Source organism: Neolamprologus brichardi, chromosome 15, assembly GCF_056152115.1.
Source record: "Neolamprologus brichardi isolate AB-2024 chromosome 15, ASM5615211v1, whole genome shotgun sequence".
Lineage (NCBI taxonomy): Eukaryota > Metazoa > Chordata > Actinopteri > Cichliformes > Cichlidae > Neolamprologus > Neolamprologus brichardi.
Window position 1 is genome coordinate 667,063 of NC_142118.1, and position 20,339 is coordinate 687,401.

At 45.9% G+C, this 20,339-nt stretch overlaps 1 protein-coding gene across 2 annotated transcripts; it reads right to left on the minus strand.

The window, feature by feature from the left end:
* Window positions 1-350: 350 nt before the first annotated feature.
* cnstb (consortin, connexin sorting protein b) lies at window positions 351-19,575 on the minus strand. Of its 2 annotated transcripts, none has more exons than XM_087852352.1 (11): window positions 19,496-19,575; window positions 14,477-14,944; window positions 12,838-12,947; window positions 11,268-11,298; window positions 9,982-10,068; window positions 9,780-9,882; window positions 9,186-9,207; window positions 6,757-6,796; window positions 5,735-5,988; window positions 997-1,141; window positions 351-877 (listed from the first exon to the last, which is right to left on the minus strand). In XM_087852352.1, exons 2-11 carry the CDS (start codon window positions 14,559-14,561, stop codon window positions 669-671), a joined length of 1,086 nt encoding a protein of 361 aa, XP_087708478.1. In that variant the 5' UTR covers window positions 14,562-14,944; window positions 19,496-19,575; the 3' UTR covers window positions 351-668. The 2 variants fall into 2 exon arrangements, with proteins under 2 accessions (XP_087708478.1, XP_087708477.1); XM_087852351.1 differs by lacking the exon at window positions 19,496-19,575 and adding an exon at window positions 19,115-19,368.
* Between the last annotated feature and the right edge of the window lie 764 nt (window positions 19,576-20,339).

Consider the following 20,339-nt stretch of genomic DNA (forward strand, 5'->3'; position numbering starts at 1 on the left):
CAATCAGATTTTTTTTGCATCCAAGTCTGTGATTGGCTGGTTTTGTGGCACAAATATAACGGTGTAGAGAAAGAGTTGAGAGCGCACGGGCAGAAATGTTGAGAGCGCAAGCAACACATTGCGAGCAAGCGCAAATGCAAAAACTGAGCGAGAGGGACTGCTATTGTGCTTGTGTGTGAATAATAGCAAACACTGAAATACATTTTCTGCACGCAGCAATGAATTCTGTTCACTCAAATTCAGCTTTTCTTCGCTCAAAATAAATTTCTCCTCAAAATGCAACACTTGCGCCTGCAATTTTTTTTTACTTGTGCTCAGAATAGTGGCACAAAAATAACGCCATAAACTTCTTCTGTTTTATATAAACAGACACGTGAGCCCTCTCGTGTGGTATCTATGGCAACCACACAGAGCGTAGTAAACAAGTATAAACGCTTACATGCACACGTCACCACGTTTTGATTCTGAGGTGAAATTGGGAGCACGTTACCGTGCGGTGTTGCTACAAGCACCAGTGTAGTTATTAATCACTATTCACAAGTATCTTTGTTTAAACGCCTCTTTAGTCATCAAAGCGTTAAACATGTCGTCCCTGCGCCGTCATGTTCGCTCAGCCGCTCGTTGTTGGCACTTCCTGTCTGGATGATGGATGACGCAGGTTAAGGGTGTTAAGTCCGAAAGGGCAGCCAGCGGCCGAGCCCTTCCACGAGCCTCCGCACGTTCACGACATAAAAGTCGACATTGTGAGTGAAGTCGGTGCAGATGTTGGAGTAAGTGTCCAGCAGGGTGCAGTAGAGCGCAGTCCCGCCCACACTGATCACCACAGTAACGAGGCACAGCAACAGCAGGATCAGGCAGGAATCTCCGCCCACCTCATCTGTAAGAAAGCGACCAACGCTGTCAGATGCTCCGTGGCAGAGTTCACCGTCAGCATGATGAAACATTTTCAATTCCTTTTCTATCTGAAACAAACTGCAGAAGAAGAAGAAACCGTACCGTGCTCGCTCCCGTCCTCCGGCTCACTGAAGCGAACTTTGCGTTTGGAGTTTTGTTTGTTAGTAGTGTTGCTCGGGGGAGGCAACCCGTCCAGCGACGCTCTCCTCCTTTTCAGGATGGAAACCAGACCGTCCGGGGACGAGTTCTGGAGGAGACACAGAGACAGAAAGAAGGAAGTTCAGCAGCTTTGGGGAGTTTGGTCATGTTGACAAAAACAATGAGAAGATGTCACGTTCAGCAGTTCTGTGCATGTTGGGAAACCTTTAAACGCAGAGTTAGTTGGTATCAGTCCATTATTATTAGCATCACTTCTAATTCTGATGAATGTGCTCAAATAAAGAAGAACTCACTGCCGGGACAACAACAGGCAGTAACACCATTATTACTTTGTAACGCTGACCGTCTCGTCCAATGAGCTGGAGCGGTTTGTGAAGGCAAAACGATAATTAAACATTATGAGCACCAACACTGAAGTTCTCAGTACTTCCTGTGATTGTAGAGCCTCCTTTAGCAGCATTACGTTGAAGCAATGATTTTCTGCATGACTTTGTGTCTCTCACTGCTGTGGAGGAACTTTGGTGCACTTTTCTGTGAGCGTCCATTAACGCACAGCACTTCAGTCAGGCTGACATTTGAACCTTGACTGGGCCAATCCAACATCTTGATTCTTTCGCTGCTGAGATTCATCGCTTTCAGCCTGCAATTCAAAGCGAGGCCATTTCCACCAGGCTTGACGGTTGCTGTGAGGTGTTTGTGCCAAACTGTGTGCTGCTGTGCGTTATGGACAAACATATCCAGAGGACATCGTTCCAGAAGTCTTGTAGTTTATTCAAAACCAGCTAAAGCAGCCTTCAGCTGTGCTGCCACGTTCTTTTATTTGAGAGAAGTGTTTCTCCTTTCAAACAAACCAGACTTCATCAGTCTTTTTCCAACTGTGCTGCCATGAACTTTAACATTAACATGCTGGGACTGGAGAGTCTGGAGCTGTTGCTCTTGGGGGGGTTTTCTCTGAGCACTGCACAGTCTGAACTCGGGGTTAATTTACTGAGACAACCACCTCTGATTAACAACAGTCGACAAAGTTTTCTAGTGAATAATCTTTTTCTCGCTGTAAAGTTCAAAATGTTTGCAAATCGTCTTACAGTCCTCCCCAGATCGGCAGCAGCAGTTGCTTCCTTGCTGCATTCATAAAGGTGCAACAGATACACGTACCTGCTTTTTAAAAGTAACACTGATAAAACTTTACTCACCAAAACGGAAACATTAGCACTTTATACTGTGAAATGCTACAGAGAAAAGGCCAACAATCAGACGACCTATGAGCACGACGTTGGTGAACATTCATTCACATACGTTTAACTTTTCTTCACCAACGCCTGAGTCGAATTAGTCGTTTTAGTTTCATCAAAGCAGAAGCACTGTCATGTCATTCAAGCCTGTGATTATAAGCATCCACAGCTTTGGATGTGAACATTTTAAAATTGAGTTGTGATGATTTAGGAAGTGGGAGAAGCAGACACACAGCTGCACACACAGAGACTTTATTCTGTGTGTTGGCCTGAATAATGTGTTTCAGGAGGAAGTCACGATTGGGCAAGCTGAGTATTCGAAGGGTCAGAGGGAGGAACTGCGTTCAACATCTTTATCCAGCACAGAGGCTCCATTTGCAGTGAACAGCCTCATCATGCCTTCATTTACTGTGTGAGGCCACGTTGTTAGCAGCGTGCTCGATGTTCCACTGGTCACAGTTAACTCTACACAGACTCTGGGACACAAATACAGCCAGGATCAGACATTATGGGGAAACATATGGTTTGATAAATCTTTTGTCCTTGTTCTCATCTAAAAGAATTCACTCAAAACCACAAATTCCAATCTCATAATTATACTAGAGAAAAACTCGCATTTACCCGCTTGCGACCACAGACTTTATCCAAAAAGGGACAAAGCTGATTTGGAGCTTTACCTGCTACCATACTGCTTTTGTGGACCCAAAGGGACCACATTTCAACAGCAGTGGAGAGAGCTGTTATCAGCTCAGAAGCTTGGTTACCGAGCTGCACTGATAAAGGTGCAGGAGATACTCATACCTGCTTCTCACCGTTAATGCCAACTAACTTATGTACTGGAAGTACTGGAACTTTACTTACCAGGACAGAAACATTAGCATCATATATCGATTGATAAAGATTCTTCAATAACACAGAGGTAATCCCAACAACTGGACATTTCCCTGTGAGCAAGCACTTGGCAACAGTGGGGAGGAAAAACTCCCTTTTATCAGGTAGAAACCTCTGGCAGACCCAGGCTCACAGAGGGGCGGGGCCATCAATGAGGCCATGTTATTCATCACAGCTTCATGAAAGATGCTTTAGAAAGCACCAACAACACAATCACAGTGGAAAGGTCCTTTCACAGGCAGGAATTAGCTGAGCTACGATTTCCTGTCACTACAACTGTCAGTCTCAGTAGTTACACCCCGCCCTGCACACACAAGTTTAACACTTGTTTAAAAAATCCACCCACTGATTGGCTGTAATAATGGATTGTTTTTATATAGCACTTTTCGGGGCCCTCAAAGCGCTTTACAATTCCACTATTCATTCACTCTCACATTCACACACCGGTGATGGCAGCTACATTGTAGCCACAGCTGCCCTGGGGCGCACTGACAGAGGCGAAGCTGCCATATCGCGCCATCGGCCCCTCTGGCCATCACTAGTAGGCGGTAGGTGAAGTGTCTTATCTTCACCTACTCGGTCGTTGCCCAAGGACACAACGACCGAGACTGTCCGAGCCGGGGCTCGAACCGGCAACCTTCCGGTTACAAGACGAACTGCCAACTCTTGAGCCACGATCGCCCCCAAGACAAACTGCAAATTTCTAACCACTTCAGGGCCAACATTCACCCAGTAATCATCACAAATTGAAATCTATATAAGTTCACCTATTGGCTAAAATGAGTAACAATTTTTCCACCATTAAAAGTTCGACAGTGTTATATTTGTATAAAACACAGGGCGTAAGAAAGAGCTGTGGGGCTCTCCGAGCCAGCCGACGTGCTGCCTGAGCTCATCGCAGCGTTTAGTCAAAACATATCAATAATTTGTCAGAGTCACACAATGTTTGTCGTCACATTTTGGAGGGTTGTGAGTCAGATTATTCATGTTACTACTGAATTTATAAAATGAGTCATGTAATTGTTTAGAGGGGCGATCGTGGCTCAAGAGTTGGGAGTTCGCCTTGTAATCGGAAGGTTGCGGGTTCGAGCCCCGGCTTGGACAGTCTCGGTCGTTGTGTCCTTGGGCAAAACACTTCACCCGTTGCCTACTGGTGGTGGTCAGAGGGCCCGGTGGCGCCAGTGTCCGGCAGCCTCGCCTCTGTCAGTGCGCCCCAGGGTGGCTGTGGCTACAATGTATCACCAGTGTGTGAATGTGTGTGTGAATGTGTGGATGACTGGATGTGTAAAGCACTTTGGGGTCCTTAGGGACGAGTAAAATATACAAACACAGGCCATTTACCATGTAAGGAAGTACAAATATTGCTGATGAAAAGCATTCAAAACCTTGTGAAATTTGATAGAAAGGGATCGTTTCTAGTTAAATGAGCCATGATCCCAAAGCATCACTGCAAGGCCTGGATCCTGTGATTACATCCCCCCCCCCTGCAGGAACCGGGCCCCTTCATCTCAGTGGTTCAGCCAGAACATGATGTCTTGGCTCAATAATCTAACACACTTGGCAGGGTGGACATCCCAAGTGTGAGGCCACACCAGTGAACATGGGTGGAGGCTTTCTCAACAGAAAAATGATGAAGGTCTCATTCAGGGATGACGGGTATGATTCGTGGGAGTGTCCGAGGAAGAGCAGAGAGCTGCTCAGCGTGTGGAATTTCTTCCTGCAGGCGGACTTTAATGGATAAAGGAAACAAGCCAGGAAGGAAAAGGAAATAAATGAAGGGTGTTGGATGGAAAGTGAAAATATATTTGTGCCAATGCAGTACTGTGCAAAAGTCTTGAGCCAATCCTAATTTCTTTATGTTTTGCTTTGAGCGTCAGACTTGTACTCGGGTTGGGCGTCAGTCCAGTAATCGCCAACGGGCTCAGCCTTTCATCGATAGTCCATATATTCGTCCAATCGCCCAAACTTGTACCTCGTTCCTCGTTTTCAGAGGAATCTTCATCCTTGTTTTTGACCTAACACGGACCAATGAATCATTCAAGCACAAAAAAGAGCCAGTGTTGTGTCTACAGACAAAAGACAACAGCAATGAACCAATTTTAAATGGTATCTTTAGACACTTTGTTACCAGCAGCTTTCCATAAATGAGTTTTCCCCTTTCTTCAGTTGAGTCTATGAAAGATGCCTGATAGGTGTAAAGTGCCAGTTCTGCCCCAGCGAGGTGATTCCCAAAGAGCTATCAGCCCAAACGTGGCACGTGGTGTGCAGCGTGGCCCTCAAAGCTTTGAGGAAAGTAGCAGAGACACAAACCATCTGCAGCACATGAACAGAATCTGAAAGTCACGTCCTTAAAACAGGAATAAAATCCTGCTAGAATTATACAAACTCTGTCGTCTTCATTCCCATTTTCTTACAAATATCAAGAAATAACGAGTGGCTCAAGACTTTTGCGCAGTACAGTATTAATTTAATATCTGACATGACAACTCATTTGTTGTCATTTCATATCCTCGAGTGGCGCTAACGGGGGAGTAAAGGCAGCTAAAGTGCAGTCCTACCCCCTCCTTGTGGGACAGTTTGGCCAGGTCCTTGTCTGATGCCTGAGGTACTCCTGTTGGCCACTCCACTTTCACCTCTTCCTCTTCTGGTGTCTCCTCACACTGCTCCTCTTCTTCTTCTTCTACTTCCTGCCCTTCCTCACATGTATCTCCGTCCTCCTCCTCACAGCCCGTCTGTGGTGATGAACGCTCTGACTCCAAAATCGAGCTGTGTTCCTTCACGTTCTCCTGGTGCGTAGTTTCTGACGTGTTGGCTGGAATGGAAATGGAAAAATCGTATGACTCTCACTTTGCCACAATGCGCTCATTGTGCATTGTTTTGGTTGCAAAGGTGAAAATCTAATTACCAACCGTCCCATTAGTTCACAAACACAAGGTTCACCTCAGCAGGGTACGATATTACCACATTACTTTACTCACGCTACGATATTTTTCCCATTTTTCAAAATGCTGAGTAATCCGGGTGTCATAGGGCGAGAGGCGGGGGGCTAACACACAGAGACAGACAGCCACTCACATTCACACCTATGGGCATCAATTAAGCTATCCCCACTAAGTGCATGTCTTTGGACGGTGGGAGGAAGCCGGAGTACCCGGGGAGAACCACCCACGGGAGAACATGCAAACTCCACACAGAAAGACCGGCCGGATGATGGAATTGAACTCAGGACCTTCTTGCTGTGCGGCAACAGTGCTGACCACTGTGCTGTCCCTATGCTGAGTAACAATATACATAATTATTTATTATTGTATATCTTATTACTCTCTCTATGCTGAGCATGTGTATGACAAAAGAATTTCCCCCAGTTCTTCTTATCTTATTACCTTTGTTCAACGGTAAAGTCAAACGTTGTCATATCTAAAGTTAGCTCACTGCAGTTATTTTTGAATGTAAAACACACCAAACTGAAGCTGCCATAAATGTTGCTGTCAGGCTGCTGAACATAGAGCGCACAAATCTAAACACACCATCATCTGTGGGGATTCTTTGGTATCAGTTCTGAACAGAGACACGTGTTTACCTTCATCATGATGCAGCTGTAGTGTCGTGTTGAGCTTGTTCTGGTGATTGAAACACAGTCGACAACTTTAATGCAACATAAAGGTTTTAAATTGAGCCTGAACAGTCTGAACAGCCTGAACAGCCCGAACAGCCTGAACAGCCTGAACAGTCTGAACAGCCTGAACAGTCTGAACAGCCTAAACAGCCTGAACAGCCTGAACAGTCTGAACAGTCTGAACAGTCTGAACAGCCTGAACAGTCTAAACAGCCCGAACAGCCTGAACAGTCTGAACAGTCTGAACAGCCCGAACAGCCTGAACAGTCTGAACAGCCTGAACAGTCTGAACAGCCTAAACAGCCTGAACAGCCTGAACAGTCTGAACAGCCTAAACAGCCTGAACAGTCTGAACAGCCTGAACAGTCTGAACAGCCTAAACAGCCTGAACAGCCTGAACAGTCTGAACAGCCTAAACAGCCTGAACAGCCTGAACAGTCTGAACAGTCTGAACAGTCTGAACAGCCTGAACAGTCTAAACAGCCTGAACAGTCTGAACAGCCTGAAGAGCCTGAACAGTCTGAACAGACTGAACAGTCTGAACAGTCTGAACAGTCTAAACAGCCTGAACAGTCTGAACAGCCTGAACAGTCTGAACAGTCTGAACAGCCTAAACAGCCTGAACAGTCTGAACAGTCTGAACAGCCTGAACAGTCTAAACAGCCTGAACAGTCTGAACAGTCTGAACAGCCTGAAGAGCCTGAACAGTCTGAACAGTCTAAACAGCCTGAACAGTCTGAACAGCCTGAACAGTCTGAACACCCTGAACAGTCTGAAGAGCCCGAACAGCCCGAACAGCCTGAAGAGCCCGAACAGCCCGAACAGCCTGAACAGTCTGAACAGCCTGAACAGTCTGAACAGCCTGAAGAGCCTGAACAGTCTGAACAGCCTGAAGAGCCTGAACAGTCTGAAGAGCCTGAACAGTCTGAACAGCCTGAAGAGCCTGAACAGTCTGAACAGCCTGAACAGTCTGAACAGCCTGAAGAGCCTGAAGAGCCTGAACAGTCTGAACAGTCTGAAGAGCCTGAACAGTCTGAACAGTCTGAAGAGCCTGAACAGTCTGAACAGCCTGAACAGTCTGAAGAGCCTGAACAGTCTAAACAGCCTGAACAGTCTGAACAGTCTGAAGAGCCTGAACAGTCTGAACACCCTGAACAGTCTGAACAGCCTGAACAGCCTGAACAGCCTGAAGAGCCCGAACAGCCCGAACAGCCTGAACAGTCTGAACAGTCTGAACAGTCTGAACAGCCTGAACAGTCTAAACAGCCTGAACAGTCTGAACAGCCTGAAGAGCCTGAACAGTCTGAACAGACTGAACAGTCTGAACAGCCTGAAGAGCCTGAACAGTCTGAACAGTCTAAACAGCCTGAACAGTCTGAACAGCCTGAACAGTCTGAACAGTCTGAACAGCCTAAACAGCCTGAACAGTCTGAACAGTCTGAACAGCCTGAACAGTCTAAACAGCCTGAACAGTCTGAACAGTCTGAACAGCCTGAAGAGCCTGAACAGTCTGAACAGTCTAAACAGCCTGAACAGTCTGAACAGCCTGAACAGTCTGAACACCCTGAACAGTCTGAAGAGCCCGAACAGCCCGAACAGCCTGAAGAGCCCGAACAGCCCGAACAGCCTGAACAGTCTGAACAGCCTGAACAGTCTGAACAGCCTGAAGAGCCTGAACAGTCTGAAGAGCCTGAACAGTCTGAACAGCCTGAAGAGCCTGAACAGTCTGAACAGCCTGAACAGTCTGAACAGCCTGAAGAGCCTGAAGAGCCTGAACAGTCTGAACAGTCTGAAGAGCCTGAACAGTCTGAACAGCCTGAACAGTCTGAAGAGCCTGAACAGTCTAAACAGCCTGAACAGTCTGAACAGTCTGAAGAGCCTGAACAGTCTGAACACCCTGAACAGTCTGAACAGCCTGAACAGCCTGAACAGCCTGAAGAGCCCGAACAGCCCGAACAGCCTGAACAGTCTGAACAGCCTGAACAGTCTGAACAGCCTGAAGAGCCTGAACAGTCTGAACAGCCTGAAGAGCCTGAACAGTCTGAAGAGCCTGAACAGTCTGAACAGCCTGAAGAGCCTGAACAGTCTGAACAGCCTGAACAGTCTGAACAGCCTGAAGAGCCTGAAGAGCCCGAAGAGCCTGAACAGTCTGAACAGTCTGAAGAGCCTGAACAGTCTGAACAGCCTGAACAGCCTGAACAGTCTGAACAGCCTGAACAGTCTGAACAGCCTGAACAGCCTGAACAGCCTGAAGAGCCGGAAGAGCCTGAACAGTCTGAACAGCCTGAACAGTCTGAACAGCCTGAACAGCCTGAACAGCCTGAAGAGCCGGAAGAGCCTGAACAGCCTGAACAGCCTGAACAGCTTGAACAGCTGGTGCTGGTCTGTCCTACCTGTTCCACACTGATGGATGGTCTGAGTGATTCCAAACACAGACCAGGCAGGCAGCAGGAGAAAAGAGGAGGAGAGGTTGTTAATATATTACTGAACTTATGAGAAAACAATTTTAGACATTTGTCAGGCTCTCATCTGTCCTTCAGTCAAACTACATCCTCCTGCTTGCAGAGACCCTGGCCTGCAGTAACATACCAGCTGGATCAGAGCGTGACCACCAGCGTCCGGCGTGCAAACTCCTGGTGTCTGTCTGCATCGAGTGGAAATGAATCTACAGGGCAAATCTTTGGTGCCCTTCCTGCAATACTGATATTCATATTTACACTTATTCAAATTGATTTTCATTCCTCCCTCTATCCTCACGCATCATCGATACTGTGGCTCAGTCTCAACGTCTTGATTTGTCCTCGTCAGAGAGACAAAGATAGCAGCAGATTAAAGCAAAATTGGTGCTAAAAGCTTTCTGTGTGACAGCAAAAGGAGGGAATGAATGCAAAAGAATTGACTTCAGACACTGAGCTGCTCGACTCGCTGCTGTCTGTGTATGGGCGGAGCCACATCACAGCCATGCGACGTGTCCCACTGTGGTTTACCTGAGGTGAGTTCTGCACATCTGGCTCAGCGTCTCAAAGTGTTTCTCGCTCATGCCGTCCGTCTCAGGAGGCACGCCGCTGTCCTTCTCCCTCTCTTGGCTTTCTGCGAACACATAAGTGCAGGTACACGCAAATCACACGCAGTTTCATTTTGCCACGAGAATATGTTGTGTGTGTTTTTAGGACTGATAAGATGCCAAACCCCAGTTCTCCTGCAGCACTGTGAGGTTGGAGAGCAGGCGTTCATGGTAGAGCTTCTCGAGCTGTAAGAACTGGATGGCCCACTGGTCTGACAGCACGACCAGTTAAAGACACACACTGGCTCCTAAAATAACATCTCTGATCAACTTGGGCAGCACTTCATAATACAGATGACGTCTCATGACATTTAAATTAATTAAGACTGACTGCAATATTACTATCCTATAATAAAGGCCATAACACAAAAGCAGAGTGTATTTAAGGAGGTCTGTAAGACTACCTGTGTCCCTAACAGCCATCAGGTAAAAATACTTTCACCAACCATCTTTGCTAATACGTCAAATTTGTAACAACTACATGTTAATTACGAGGAAGTTGAATTGTCGGCTGTTTTATGAAGTGAATATTAAGTCCTGACATGGACAATACAAACTGCTTCAATTCACCTGTTTTAATGCAACTTTAGACAAATTCAGAAAGCTGGTGACCGATGACAGAAGAAAGACAACAGAAGGAACAAACGACGCAAGTGAAGGCCATCAATAAGCTTCTGAAGGTCAGTTAGAACAATTAGCAACTTTGGATTTATGTCATTTGGTGTAACAACATCAGCTAAATGTGAAACACCGTGACAGAAACATGGCTACTGCCAGCTGAGGGTTAAATTACCCGTCAGCCAAGACAAATGTGACTCATGACTTTAAAAAAGTAAGAATCTATGTTTTCGTACATTCACGTCAGTGTTTTTAGCCATGATGTGTTCACGATCCAAACCTGCCTTTGTTGCTTCTGCTGTGCTTCTCTGCAGGACGTGTTTCTCTTTGGGTTAGGGTCTGCGTTTCTGCGGCTCTTTTCTCCTCACACATAAACTCATTACGTACACACCACACAGCGAGACAGCCCATAGCTGTCACCACAGCAACAGCACAAACAGAGCAGGAGGAAACACTGCGAGCCCCTTGGGCCTAAAGCCAAAACATGGGGAACACCCATCGCCTGAGAGACACAGAAAACCGCATTAAGTCGACAAAGAGAAAGACGAAACCTTACTGAGGTTTTCTGCCCTCCACATTTCAACGTTTGCTCAGCAGTGTTACCTTTGACCCTGTAAGCCCCAAAGTTCAGGTAGCTAAGGTAAACACGAGGTGAGGGGACGTACTGCACATGCTCCTAAACCCTTTTTAATTATAATGCCTGCCGGTCGAGCTCAGTTATGATTCAGTTACAAAACACCAGTGACTGACTGCAAGTGTCACGATGAGATATGAGCCGTCCGTGAAAGGATACAGTCCTGTTTGAGTGAGTAGGCCTCTGCAATCTAAAAGAAGAGACGGGAAAAAGATGCTTCATTAGACAGAATTTCACTGACACGTCATCATCCATCTGTGAAGCCTCAGCTACTCTTACTCTACATTTGGGGCCTAACTGACTGTATGTTTCTGTTTGAGTCTAAATCCTTTCAAAGACGAGGGTCACATGATCTCTTCTACCAGGAACCCCCGCCACGGAGACGACCTGAGAAACACAGTCACATGCAGCAGCTTATGGTGGTGGTGTACCTGCCTCACAGATGCCTTTAAGATTAGAAACTAATGAGCAGCATGAATCACGCAGATCATCCTGGGAAAAGGATCGTCTAGTGAAGAGACAGCAATTCAGCATCTGGCCAGATGTGAAGCCTCGTCCATCCCTCCTGTTCATGAGTTCCAACATCCGGACGAGTGCCAGAAAGTGTTTGTTGGGTCTTTTGAAGATGACATTTTGATAAAAAACATGTGGTAGCTTCATAATTTTTATGATTTTTATGAAGCTCTGCATTTACAGCCGTCCCGATAATGTTGGCAGCGATGTGCAGGTAAAGAGCACGTGTCAGCATTCCTGTGAGCAATAAGCAGCGGGAACGTCACGACCGGCACACAAACAGTCCCAACAGTGAGAGACCCCACCCTTTAAACAGCTGGCCTCCATCTGTTTTGGCAGTAACAGAGACAGCAGCGCTGCTCTATTGCGTATCCACTGTGATCTACTGAAACCCAGCAGATTCTCATATTAAACATTAAGTCATTATTTTTCAATGATCTGTGTATGAGAGCAGAAACATTTCCCACAAAATCCAGATAATTCCAACATTTCCTTATTAGCTGTGTTTGTAGCTGTGATCCAGTTCTTTACTTTCAGACAAATATATTTAATGACACATTCAGAGCTCTGAAACAGCAGGTAGCAGCATTTACGACACGTTTCTGCTAAATGTAAGTTGACTGCCTCTGTGGCATCCCTCACAACGGGAATTCCTTGCGAAACAACTTGAATCTCCACGTCAGCTGATTCTGTCTCTGGGTGAAATGCCCGGCTCTCCTTTCCATTATGAGAATTTCAAGTAAAACAGCTTCTCCTTTGTTTCAGCTGCAGCAAAGCAAACGAGTGCAGTAGCTGAAACAAATGAACCGTGTTGTGAGTGTTGTTAGGAAACAGTGACAGGAAAAGTGCTGCACGAGGATCCTTTTAAAGCGAACACAGGGCTGAAACCTCTAATTAGCATGTGTGCTGAACACAGATGGGGGGGGGGGGGGTTCAGATCCTACACCTGTGCTGCAGAACACTTTCAAACAGCTGACCTTTAAACAATAAACACAGCCACATCTTTCATTTGCACGCCATTTGTAAATGTAGCGAGCTGCACTGACACGTTCGCCGAACACTCTGAGATTTGCTGTGTTCACACAGACGGTGCAGCCGGGGCGCAGGGAGGGGCGTGCTGTGGATGTAAGCACACTCTCGCACACAGACTAAATAAAGACCCTGAGAATTCCCTCTGGAATATTCTTCACAGGTGCTCTCAAACCATCACACACACCTGGTGCAAGGAGTGTGGCAGCAGCGTGTAGTCGCTGTTTTCTCCGAGGGATCGCAGGGAGGCCAGCAGCTCTGGGGTGGGGCCCTGCGACTCATCTCTGGAGACGCTTTCTAAAAACATGAAGCACAAACATGATGTGAAAAATGATCAAATCAGTGAGATTTCAGTGTTTTCTCATTATTTTACTGTGACCGGTCAGCTGCAGAAAAACTTGTTGTCTGGATTATTACCAGTTTCAACGTCTGTAAACCAGTTCTTAAATGCCTTCTGTGGCCGTGGAGAAGCTTTCTCAAGTGTGATGTCACCACTATGCCATCAGGTCTCTGTCGGAAACCTAATGACAGAAAACCTACGATCCAAAAGAATCTGGACGTCCGTCAGGAGGAGAGCGCCTAACAAAGAGTCCACTCTGGTGTGTAAGCGACAACAGCTACACTCAGACAGTTTTCACTTTCAAGAGTCAGATGACAGAACAGTGAACAGTACGTATAACAAACTAAGAGTGCAGACACGGGGAATCAGCTACACGTGTCTACAGTCTGTATGCTGATCATCAATCACAGTCCGGCCCTTCATAGCTACCATACGACGGTGAGATCAGTCTCCCAAGCAGCATGAAACATATTTTTTCCAACACACAACCTGTGTGTACAGTGTACACGTGTATTACCTGTGCAGCATTCACAGAGAAGGGCCCACGCTTACACAAACCTGTGAATCTATTCTAAAATGCTCATTAGCATGTTCAAGCAGCATGTGAGAAGATGCGGTCTTGGTCCGTCTTGGCACAAATGTGTCACAGTGCAACACAGCAGCGAGCCACAGCTCAGTACTGTGGGGAAGCATCAACTTTGTGTTTTCGCTGTCGCAGTCTTGGTGTTTTAGGACTGCACGTCACTCTGTGAAGTCATGTGACCAGTGGGACAGCACACAGTGAGACGAGGCGACCTTCCTGCAGGACCCTGGTGCTACATATAACAGACAATCAATACAGGACTGCATGAAGTGCAGTTTGTGCAAAAACTGTGAAAAAGCAAAAACAAAACAACAGCAACACACTGAGCATGTGCAGAAAGATAGTTGGTGTGTGAAGCTATACAGACTGAATATCAGGATCAGACTTTAAACCGCATCACAAAAGGCTTTGTGTAGGTTGTTTGTTAAGGCTGTTCTTACACACACACACACACACTTACAGTAAGTATACTGTAAGTGTGTGTGTGTGTGTGTGTGCGTCGCGTCCTGAGAGAATACTTCAGAGCCACCTGACAAACCGTCACAGCCTGCTCGATGCTGTGAATTACAATTAGGACGATCAGCTGCAGCTGTTTGGACGTTACAAGCTGATCTTTGTGGAGATCACCTCCAGCTTTACCTTTCCTGCTGCAGCCTAACAGTCTATGGGGAGTCAGGGTGTGCCGACACACGACAGACTTTAAACTGTGCTGCAAAGCTCTTAATCAGCAGGCCTCACTCTGCTTTATTTGAACATGACAAAGTGTTTCGATCACATATTTGAACGACACATTTTAAATGCCTACACTCGCTGACATGAACAGAAGGATAACATCTGCTGAGGTGCTCAAACTTTAAAAAGCAGCTTTTGTGAACGACGTTATAAGAGGATGGAGACTTTTACCCGTGGCACTGCTGATGAGTCCTTCGTCTGGTTGTGTGGCCGCGGCTTCAGGGCCTTTGGGCAGGTTGGTGTTTTTGTTACCCATCTCCTCTGTCGCTGCAGGAGTCGCCTGCCTCTCGTGGGCCGTGGCTGGGCCTTTCCCCTCACCCTCACTGAAAAACGATTAACTGTGTCTAATGTTGATCAGCGTTCTTCCACGTCGGTATCCCACTAACCTCTGGTGAAGACTCAAGAGCACCTGAGGCCTCAGCAGTGGTTTGGGATGACTCTTGAGGGAGCAGGTGATTTAATCCTGCATCACCTCTCCTGGGTGGCCGAGAACGGAGCGGTTTGAAATGTCCACACAGTGAAAGCAGGCGGGGCTGTGAAGGACGTAGTTCCCTGCCCTGTCCTCTGATCCCGCTTTATTTGTCCCTTTTCTCTCTTACACAGAATTCCCTGGAGCCTCCTTCCCACATCCCCGTCAAGCTGTCAAAAGAATAAGGAGAATTTTAGAAAACAAATTAAAACATCCCGCTTGCCTTGCATATTTACTACCAAACCAGAGAAAAAGAGACTTACATATAAGCACTACAGCTGCTTAAACAGCAGCTCTGGGATGTGTTTGTGTCTAAACCACGACAGATAACAGAGGGGGGGGCTCAGTGGGCTCAGTACCAAGACTGCACTCTGTACACTATGTTAGACTCAGTTCTTCTTACAGAAAGTGCAGTTTGGGAAGTGGGGCTCATTTCTGCAGGCGACATGTTGCATGTAGTGGGACAAAGTCCTGCCCGGTGGACCAACCAAAGCAGCGTAATGACCCGCCATCAGCAGGCTTAACGATGGTGATTTGGCACAGGTGTCTGCGCAGCCCCTGTAGGTGTAAAGTGTTGGTCCTGCAATACTTTTGTCCATATAGTATAGAATACAATAGGAATGATACTACAAACTGACACAAATATAAGTTCCCTTTCAGGAACAGCTGCTGTGTCATTTACAGCTCCATATTTTCACTCCTGGTGTTGCTTTGCACGTGTCAGTTTTTATACTGTGCACTCTCTGAAACCAGCTGCTCTAGCTCCTTTACCCTCCCTCTAAGCCCCCTTTCTTGTGACTGGCTGCCCCTCAAAAAGCTTTCATAGCGAGTGGGCGGGGCTTCCGGGCTCAGAATCCAAGCTACGTGCCTGAGATGGCCATATCGGGGTGTCTGCTTTCAGTAACATCATACAGAGACAAGAGTTGATTTGCTGATAAGTGATGCAAGTGCTCGACAGAAAATCTGGATCTCTTTGAAATCCTTTTGTTTTTCCTCATCAGTCTTTGCACAAGTTTTGCATAAGAGCGGGAAATGTGAGGTACAAGCATTTACAGGCCTTAAGTGTTAGCAAGGGTAGCAACACCTGACCCGAGGGCTTCGTACACCATGTTCACCATGATTCACCTGTGACCTTTTCCACAATCACTCACCTGTCACTGTCATTCCTATTAGGAGAAACCAAATGCTTGTAAAGTTGAGGTGGGAATTCTCTTGTTAATGGATTCATGCTTAGCTTTTATTTTTTTAATTTAACTGGTGCTTGGAAATAAACTGCAGAGAATGGCTGTTCTGACATTTTACATTTGAATCATTTTCTTGGAGTTCTGTGCCGCAGTTAGCTTAGCATGGATTAGCAAGACTAGAAATAACAGGAAACAACAACTAACCCAAATGCAGTCAAGAGACAACCCAGGACTTCACCTTATATCTGTTTCCCCTACAAAGCAGTGCTAGAGCCCAAACGAGAACCAGTCATATTTGCCAGAAGAAAAACAAAAAGACTTTTCTAATGCCAGAAAAATAATGGTGGTCACCAAATAGGAACCTGGCTAATCGCTGGCTGTGGAAATTCAACAAGGATCAGCAGATCCACATATTGTAACACCTATGTCCCAAAATCAGTCAACAAACTTATCAAAATGTGGTTTGAATCTGAAAAGACCTCAGGGCACGAAGAGGTACAGTTGTGTAAAAGTTTTCACAGGCCTCGCTGAAATACTGAGGAAACTGCAAGTGTGAACGCTTCTATAAATCTGTTTCTTTGCTAATCTGGACCATTCAGGTTAACCCCAAAGCCTCAGAACTACATGCCAGGCTCTCTCTAAAAGTTCATGATAAAACACTTCACACTCTGAACCCTTTTGTGTTATAAACTGGAATTAGATCAAAGTGCAGTCCGGCTCTAGATGATCTCTTCAGCGTAACACAGTGATGTTTCAGATATAGTTGTTTCTCCCACTTCTGTGGAGAGCTTCGGCTAACTTTGGAAGGAACTCATTTCAAACCTAAGAATTTATAAAAGCTCCCTATAAACCTTAACACCAAACTGATCTTTCAGTTGATCTTTCTGAGTTAACCTCAATAATTACTTCCTCCAAACCATCAACGTGTCTTTTAGACCCCATTCCTACAAAACCGCTCAAAGAAGTCCTGCCATTAATTAATGCTTCGATCTTAAATATGATCAACCTATCTCTAATAATCGGCTATGTACCACAGGCCTTCAAGCTGGCTGTAGTTAAACCTTTACTCAAAAAGCCATCTCTAGACCCAGCAGTCTTAGCTAATTATAGGCCAATCTCCAACCTTCCTTTCATATCAAACATCCTTGAAAGAGTAGTTGTCAAACAGCTAACAGATCATCTGCAGAGGAATGGTTTATTTGAAGAGTTTCAGTCAGGTTTCAGAGTTCATCACAGCACAGAAACAGCTTTAGTGAAGGTTACAAATGATCTTCTTATGGCCTCTGACAGTGGACTCATCTCTGTGCTTGTCCTGCTAGACCTCAGTGCAGCATTCGATACTGTCGACCATAATATCCTATTAGAGCGATTAGAACATGCTGTAGGTATTACAGGTACTGCACTGCAGTGGTTTGTATCATATCTATCTAATAGACTCCAATTTGTGCATGTAAATGGAGAGTCCTCTTCACACACTGAGGTTAATTATGGAGTTCCACAGGGTTCAGTGCTAGGACCAATTCTGTTTACATTATACATGCTTCCCCTAGGCAGCATCATTAGAAGATATAGCATACATTTACACTGCTATGCTGATGACACCCAGCTCTATCTGTCCATGAAGCCAGATAACACACACCAATGAGTTAAACTGCAGGAATGTCTTAAAGACATAAAGACCTGGATGGCCACTAACTTTCTGCTTCTTAATTCAGATAAAACTGAGGTTATTGTACTCGGCACTGAAAAGCTTAGAAATATGGTATCTAACCAGATTCTTACTCTGGATGGCATTACCTTGGCCTCCAGTAACACTGTGAGGAACCTTGTAGTACTACTACTTTCAAGATTAGGCTTCAAACTTTCCTTTTTGCTAAAGCATATAGTTAGGGCTGGACCAGGTGACCCTGAATCCTCCCTTAGTTATGCTGCAATAGATGTAGGCTGCCGGGGATTCCCATGATGCATTGAGTTTTTCCTTTCCAGTCACCTTTCTCACTCACTATGTGTTAACAGACCTCTCTGTGTTGAATCATATCTGTTATTAACCTCTGTCTCTCTTCCACAGCATGTCTTTATCCTGTCTTCCTTCTCTCACCCCAACCTATCACAGCAGATGGCCCCGCCCCTCCCTGAGCCATGTTCTGCTGGAGGTTTCTTCCTGTCAAAAGGGAGTTTTTCCTTCCCACTGTCGCCAAAGTGCTTCTCATAGGGGGTCATATGATTGTTGGGTTTTCTCTGTATCTATCATTGTACGATCTACTGTACAATATAAAGCGCCTTGAGGCGACTGTTGTTGTGATTTGGCGCTGTGTAAATAAAATTGAACTGAATTGAATTAAAACAACACATCTTTATGTTTTCTCTGTAGCTTCCATTTTGGGTAAAGCTTTTTAAGTGTGAACCTGTCGATCCTGAACCACAGACTCTGCACTGGGACTTCCCATGATGCACTGAACAGATCTCCTCCAGCATTTACACGGCTGTCCCTTGATGAGCCTGGTTCTGTCAGAGACCTCTACCTGTAAAAATGGAGCTCACTGTTGACAAGTGCTAGTTTATCCGAGGGTGTGCCCTCTAATGCTGTAATACGTCACAATAGTCGGTGCCGTAATAAATTGCGTAAAAACAAACGCACCTAAGTTTGGATTTCTCTGACATGATTAAGAGCAGCTCACACTCAGGTGAGCAGCAGCGCACTAACAAAGGGAAAGGTGGCCGTTTACGTAATCCTGACAAAGTTACGCAGTTGTCGCTGGACACGCGCGCGCGTTCAGCTCGGACTCTTCCTGACGGTCAGATGTTTGACTTCCCGTGTCGCGCGGCGAGTGGGCGAGTGCCTCCCCGTGCACGTGATGTTTACGTGCACATCGCTCATTAAACGTATTTTCGTGCTTTTTTTCACATCACCAGAGCTTTAACGTGGGAAGACTAAGGTAAAAAGAAAAACACGCTAGCGTCGCGTGTCCGCGTGTAAAGCTACCGAGTTCATTGCGTTTCTCAGCGCGTCTCCCTGCAGTTTCACATCCCCGCAGAAAGCGTTTCTTCACACTTGCTGCCCTGCGCGTCTTTGATCTGGTTTAACATGACTCCACTGAGCCTGCGGACGCTCATGTCACACACCGACGCCGCAGGACAGGATGGAGGTGTACTCACTGCTGATGGAGCCTCTCTGTGTTTCTCTCCACATGAAGCCGCGTCGCGGTGTTTTCCTCCTCAGCAGCCGCACAGACCCCACTCCCTCTTCTCTCACTCTCTCATGCTTCTTGTTTACTGTCTTATCCGGGGATTTTCACCTTCCCCTCAATGCAAAACATACATCATGACAACTTTATATATTTATTTAAGCGCGCGGTGGAGGCTGCCATCTCCTGGCAGATGTGTGCGCTGGCTCCGGGCTGGGTGTCCGCGGTTATGTAACGCGACATAAAGCGGTCAGATGATGCCACGTAAAGCAGATAACCCGTGCTGTGGATTAGAGTGGGAATGGTTTCAAATGTGTGCGTCAATTTGTGTTGAGTTGTCACTCTTACTTACATTTATCAGACCGATGATGTTTCCTCCGTCCTCTCCTGCGCCGTTATGATCTCAGTGAACACCCTGAGAGAGACCGTCGCTGTGTTTTTAAGAGAAGAGCAACTAGATTGAGCCCTTTAGGCACAGATGTGTAAATGTAAACTGTTATATTTAAATTACATATAGTGATGTGTCTTTGATATACAAAAAATGAGAATAATTTACAAAAATATAGAAGTATTATTACCATCCTGAATACTACAGAGCTGCCACGTACACCAAAGCTGGAGCTCGCAAGTGTTTGTGTGTTATGGAGGCAAATTTAAACATGTCTGCAGACTGTTCATCATCTGAGAAAGGGTCAGCAAAGAAGCAAAAATGGGAAGGAAAGAGACATCGCAACCAGCATGTGGATCAAATGTCATCCTCCAACCTCAAGCCACATCTCATGAACTGTCAGAGCTCTAACAGCTGAAGACGTTTCGGGTTATTTATCCCCAATTCTGTCGCAATTACTTATCAGATCAGTCTCCTGTCTGACAGCAGACAAGGCGCCAGCTAAACAACAATATCAGCTGGTTATAAAGTTCTGTACACTAATGTTGGGCACATTCTCCCTGATAAACATTTTGATTATGTTCTTACATGATTTGAGAGTTTATTCGCTGAGTGTCTGTGTCCAACAATGTTAGATCCACTTCAATAAAATGATCACTAGCACAGGCTAACAGCTGTAACAAACAGCAGTACTTACTAGCTGAACCCATTTTCACTTCTATGCAGATGAAACACAAATCTAACGGCCATCAGGGCAGAAAACACACAACAACTATTTAAACTGCAGGAATGTCTGATAGACATAAAG

What these genes read in the sequence shown, in the direction of transcription:
- cnstb (XM_087852352.1), bottom strand. Translation starts at nt 14,561, where the DNA reads ATGGGTAACAAAAACACCAACCTGCCCAAAGGCCCTGAAGCCGCGGCC. An exon ending in AGTGCTGCAGGAGAACTGGG is followed by an intron (nt 9,883 to 9,981) that starts GTTTGGCATCTT and finishes ATGTGTTCGCAG; the next exon opens with AAAGCCAAGAGAGGGAGAAG. An exon ending in ATGTGCAGAACTCACCTCAG is followed by an intron (nt 9,208 to 9,779) that starts GTAAACCACAGT and finishes GGAATCACTCAG; the next exon opens with ACCATCCATCAGTGTGGAAC.